The sequence below is a fragment of the Sceloporus undulatus genome, chromosome 9 (genome assembly GCF_019175285.1).
Source record: "Sceloporus undulatus isolate JIND9_A2432 ecotype Alabama chromosome 9, SceUnd_v1.1, whole genome shotgun sequence".
Classification (NCBI taxonomy): Eukaryota; Metazoa; Chordata; class Lepidosauria; order Squamata; family Phrynosomatidae; genus Sceloporus; species Sceloporus undulatus.
The window spans coordinates 33123386-33129385 of NC_056530.1; the positions used below are offsets into that span (position 1 = coordinate 33123386).

Genomic DNA, 6000 nt, shown 5'->3' on the forward strand with positions numbered 1-6000 from the left:
CACTGAGGCAAAAGAGGAAGACATTAAGATTCTGTGCTGACAAGAAGAAAATTAACTCATTTGAAAGTTGTGATGCTGGATGACAGATCTTCCCTTCCGGGAGAAGATGGAGATTTGATGCATTCACTCTAGTGGGACTCTGCAGGGGTAAGAAAGAAAGTGTGCAGCATTTTCTCTGGCTGGAGATAAAAGCCAACTGGTAAAGTATTTTCCAGGCAAGAGCAAAAAAATCTATGAGATTAATCAAGTTTTCCTTAACTCAGCAGGGTTGAAAACAGTAAACGTCGGTCACCCAAAATGTCTGTAAGAATTAGATTTTATCAAGCCCTCCTATCCCTCTGCTTGAAAAGCTGGTAAGCAGCTTTTTAATGGACAGATAAATCGTAAATCTTCTCTTTATTCACCTTTTATTTTTTAAACTTAGTGTATTAAAGTTGGGAACGAAAGGAATCTTGGGCCCAGCTGTGTTAATTCCGCCATGGCAACTTTCCTTCCTTCTGAACCAAATGTAGAAAAAGAGTAATAAAGCAATAAATCGAGAGATTAATAAAAATGTAATGAACAAAAAGGCTAGCACCAACATCGGTTTGAAAGGCTTAGTGATTTTACTCTATTGGATTTAAAGTACTTTAGACTTATTAAATTTGGATTTGGAGATATAGAAAGCATGAGAAACCTTATTCACTTTGGTAAAAAGAGGCAGTGGATTGGACAAGTTTTAAAATAACCGTCAGGGGGATGGGATGTTGCTTCCAGCTGAGGAGGAGCAAGATCTGGGTCTCACATGGTGCTGTTGGTGGATCTCACCAGGTCCTCATTGGTCACTGCCACTTCACATCCTCTTAGCCCAGGTTTTAGTTGTGGCTCAGAGGGCAGAGTACAGGTATACCTCAGTTAACAGAGCAGATGGGTTCCTGGGTGTGACTTCTTTAAACAGAAACTTTGGTCTGGAGGTGGAAATAACATAGAACGAATAAGGATACGTTTCTACACCATACATAAAAGTTAAAAAAAAGAAAAAAAGAAGAGTAGCTCAATATGCTTCTGCAAACTTGTTATTCAAAACTAACATGCCAGTGTGAAATGAAGCAACCAGGTGAGGTAAGCCTTGCATAAGTAAACAGAGACTATTGAAATCTTCTAGACACCACTTGAAAGCTTATTCCAAAATGCATTTCAGAATTATTATTTTTTCTTTCAGCACCCTTCACTTTTCTTAACAATTTCCAATTTGGTGGCCAAGTTTATAGATCTTTGCTTTTTCAACATGCCAGGTTGGCCGATGAGGCAGACTAATCTGCTTCCCCCTTTTCTTTTAGTTTTGCTCTTCATGTATGCCCGGTAAATGTTTCTGGAGGCAGCTGTTTAGCTTGCCTGTCATATGTAAGCACACAACTCTAGCAGGATCACCTACAGTAGAACCCCATTTTTCCCCAGCTCAAACTTTATTTGCACCCTTTGCTGCAGACAGGCTACTGCAGTCCAGCATTGAAAGTCAGCCTTTCTGTAGCCCTCCTTCTCCATCCTCCGTAATGTCAATGCTGCAAAAGAAAACACACACACACTTCTAACTAGACGAAAGACAAGAAAAGCTGGACTAGGCTTCCATAAAAAGACTTTGTTAAAAGACTTTGGATATACAGGTAGATTCATATTCTGATATTTCTTTTGGGGATTTATTAACCTCTGTACTTAAGAGAGTGTATGGTTCTCCAAATGATGTTGAACAGCAGTTCCCATCAGTCCTAGCGAGCATGACCAGTGGTTAAAGATGGAAGCTACAATCCAATCTGTGGTAGTCATATTAACCCCATTGTACCTAGCCAGAATAGCCTTTGTGCACATTGGTCTGGAACTTGGGGAAATGTGCTTTTAAATTCAGTGCATTAATTTGTGTGTTTTCTTCAAGACTTATACTTCCATTGTGGCCAAAACTACTGTAGATTAGAATCCGCTTTATCAGATACATGTAGTTTATATTATCATCTGGCAGGTATATTATGCCACTAGAAAACCAGTGTGATGTTAATGGTGGATTAGGACTTGGGAGATTCAGGTTCAAGTCTCTGTTCAGTTATGAAACTAACTGGAGGTCTTTTTTAACCCATTCCAATCTACATCATGGAATTCTTGTGAGGATAAAGCGGAGAGAAAGAAATGCAGGTATGCTGCAGTGTGCTCACTGGAAAAACAAAATGTACAGATGATAAATAAATCATGAATTTTAAAAATCCACCTTTTCTTTGTGTATGCAGGAGTGAGGTCAGATGGAAATAAAATGCAAAAAGTACCTGTGTTGAAACTATGTTAAAGCTGTATGTGAATCTTTGTGATGATCATTTACAAAACAGTGTGCTGATGAACATCATGGCCTTGATAAGTTAATTCAGTCTTGTTTGCAATGCAGGTCGTGTGCGGATCCATGAAGGTGCCTCTCTCCGGATTGAGCAGCTGCGGGCAGAAGATCAGGGCTGGTACGAGTGTCGAGTTCTCTTTCTGGACCGTCCCAACAGTGATGATGAGTTCCAGAATGGCACCTGGATCCACCTCACCATCAATTGTATGTCCTGGTTTCTTTTAAATTGACTGACATTTTTCAATTCCTAGATGGAATTAAAAGATTGTAAGAAGGAGATTAAGGAAGAAGTGTGGGAGACCAAAATTATTTCTCTTCTTATAAAATTTAGATGATCTGTAGTAATGTATTTTTTCTGTGAGAATGAGCCGGTGAAAGTAATTAATAATAAATACTGAAATACTAGTTTTCTTAATGCCTAATTTATGGATATTTCTTCTACAAGATGTGTTGGTATCTGTAAACATGTATGGTCTCCCACACATGGTTTCAAAGGCCTGGTCCAGCCCAGGACATATTGCTGCCAGAGATGGAAAATAAAATGGCACCATTCACCCCATTCAGTTAGGCTTTATGTGGGAGAGAAGATGTTGAAGCAGCTTCCCAATGTTGGCAATGGTGGAGTATTTTTACTGCTCCTAAATGGCAACTGCATGAGTATGTGGGTTTAAAAGGGTAGATTCCGTTCTTTCCTGTGTCTTACTAGTCTGTAGCCATCAAGGTTTGAGGGAGTTGCCTTATTCTATCTAATAGTAGGGACAGAAGTGGTAAAAGGATCTGATTAGACAAATTTGTGGATATGGGATTAGCCATGACTACTAAACCACATAAATCTCCTATGTACAGAGGCCATTTGTAGAAGGTGCCACATTGGTGCCATGCTCACTGTGAGCTTCCAGAGGGATCCAGTTGTCTGTTACTGGAAACTATAGATCTTTGTTCTTGAATTTTTAATTTAAATTTTAAATATCAGTATCAAGAATGAGGTGTATGTAGATTCAGTATGTAGCCACATGCTGAACCTGCCATAAAAAGTTGTGCCGAAGCAGACAGGCAAGAAAAAGCGGCTTGATCCTACTTTTTCCAAAAGTGGGTCAAAACCCCTCTACCTTCATGGCCCACTCCCAAACCGGTCCTAACATGCATGGCCTGACCACACATGGCATCAAGCTATGTTGCTAGGTAATGTTTTTGTTTGCCTCCCCACTGTACATGTGCACCGCCACACAAACACACCACCTGTGACCTCCAACTACCTCCCATGCACAAGGGAACTAAAACATGTGTGACAGCTTACACATACTGTACTCCAGTTGTGATATTAGCGCTGGACAGCTAAAAAAACAAGTGAATGGATCCTAGAGCAAATCAAGCCTGACCTTTCACTACAAGTGAAGATGTGTAAAATGAGGCTGTCATACTTTGGACATAATCATGAGATGATTTGAGTTATTAGAAAAGACAATAAAAATTTGAAAGAAGTAGAAAAAAAAGAAGACCAGATTACACATGGATTTATTCAGTCAACAAAGCCATAGTCGTGAGTTTGCAAGACCTGAGCAAGTCTCTTAATAACACGGTATCTTGGAAGTCACCATATGTGGAAGCCAAAGCCATAGCATTTAACAGCAAGAAAGAGGAAATAAAGCTTGGATACTTACTAGAAGACAAACTGATTAAACTGAGTGTATTGTCCTTTGGAAACCAACTTGACAGCCACTAACAACAACAAATCGTAGACAGATTTTCCTTGCTTAACTGACGGGTTAGGAACTGGGGCACTGTCAGAAGGTAGAATTTATTGAAAAGTGGAACCCAGGGGTTTTTTAGCTTGCAAATACATTTTGGCTGCTGAAAAATGTAAATAACAAACTATATTAATTTTGAATGCATGCAAAAACTAAATAACACTATATTTAGCTTTTGAATCCTTTCAGAAATAATATATAGTGTGTTCCTTACATGGACAAAATGCATTTGCAAGCTAAAAAACCCCAAGCTTCCACTTATAGCAGTAGCCAGTACATTTCTATACCACTTACTGATGCACTTTTCAACCAATTCCACTTTCTGACAGTGTTGAATGCAGTCTGAAGGAGTGTTTCCCACAGTCTGATTAAATGATCAAAGATTGAATGAAGACTGAACCATCAAAGATGGTGCACAATGACTGAGAGGGTGGAAAAGGCATCAAGCTGACTGACACTTTGCAAGTAATGCTCCCATGGTCCCAAACAAATCTCTATAGTTGGCTTGGTACCTCCCCTCCATCAATTTGCTTTGCAACCAGCACTCATCTGGTCCCAAGCAAGTCTCCATGGTCAGCTTAGCATTTTCCCACTTTTCTGCTTACTTTGCAAGTATGAGGTATCCCAAGCGAGCTGCTATAGGCCAGGAGAAGGAATGTACCCCTAACTAGATTAATAGAATTTGGTTGTAATTTGCAGTATTGAAACAGCAGTGTGTCAAAAAATGAGTCTGTGAAAAGCAGGGGGCACCTGCATTGTGTGATTTAAAATAACATAGAGAAGAGAGATGGAATGTGCAAGACCTAGTTTACACGCTCTTCTAAAAAAAATCTCTTTCAGCTCCACCAGCTTTCCAGGAAATCCCACCTGCTTCCGTGGAAGTACAAGACCAAAATCCTCTTACTCTCTCATGCTCAGCAGCAGGGAACCCCCAGCCAGTGATCACTTGGAAGAGAGACAACCAAGCCATTGAAAGTGGAGATAAGGTGCAGGTATGATGTCTTATCTGTCTGTATCTGTCCAGAGCAAGAGGTCCGACAAATGCCTGGACATCGCTCATTTTAAAGTGAGTTAAATGTAGCTTTGTTACAAAACTGGCAATTGCAGAATTCACGTAGGACATTTGTTTTTGCCAGGAGTATATGTTCCTAGAGAGCCAGCATTGGGTAGTGGTTTCAGCAGCCGATTACAATACTGCAGATTAGGCTTAAAATACCCACTCAGCCATAGATACCCACTTTGTTGACTTTGGGTAACTCTCACATTTTTATCTTCAGAGGAAGGCAAATCTTTCTGAACAAATCTTGACAAGAAAACCCCGTGATAGGTTAACCTTAGGATTGCCATAAATTGAAAATGACTCAAAGGCACACAACAACGTAGTTGTAGACCTCAATGTAGCTGAGCAGATTTTAGAAGTGCACCATTTTCATGCAGTATGGGGACAGCATCCTTGGTTGAATGTTGCTCCTCTTACTCACCGAAACGAATCATAGAGTTGGAAGAGACCACAAGGGACATCCAGTCCAACCCCCTGCCATGCAGGAACTCAAAAATCAAAGCATCCCTGACAGATGGCCATCCAGCCTCTGTTCAAAAACCTCCAAAGAAGGAGACTCCACCACTCTGAGGGAGTGTGTTCCACTCTTGACTAGCTCTTACTGTCAAGATTGCTTCTTTTTCCATCGCTTCAGCCACCCCCAACAGGCTTGTTATTGACATTTCAGTGTCACCCCCTCTGATGGTGTCCCCGGATGGTGCACATCTCCTGGAGTCCTCATGTCATGCCACTGCTGTTGGCTTGTGTAATGACCTCTGGACTGACTGAAACTTTGACCCCAAGCCTCCTTTCATTGCTTGACCTAGACTGGATTGATTTCACTGTGGCTGCTTCTC

General features: G+C 40.7%; 1 protein-coding gene across 1 annotated transcript in view; it reads left to right on the forward strand.

Annotated features, from left to right (window-relative positions):
• Window positions 1-6000, forward strand: part of IGSF9 (immunoglobulin superfamily member 9) — a 65883-nt gene that overhangs the window by 26686 nt on the left and 33197 nt on the right. Inside the window, 2 exon segments of the mRNA XM_042439155.1 lie at window positions 2408-2560; window positions 4945-5096. Coding sequence (XP_042295089.1) covers window positions 2408-2560; window positions 4945-5096 — 305 coding nt within the window.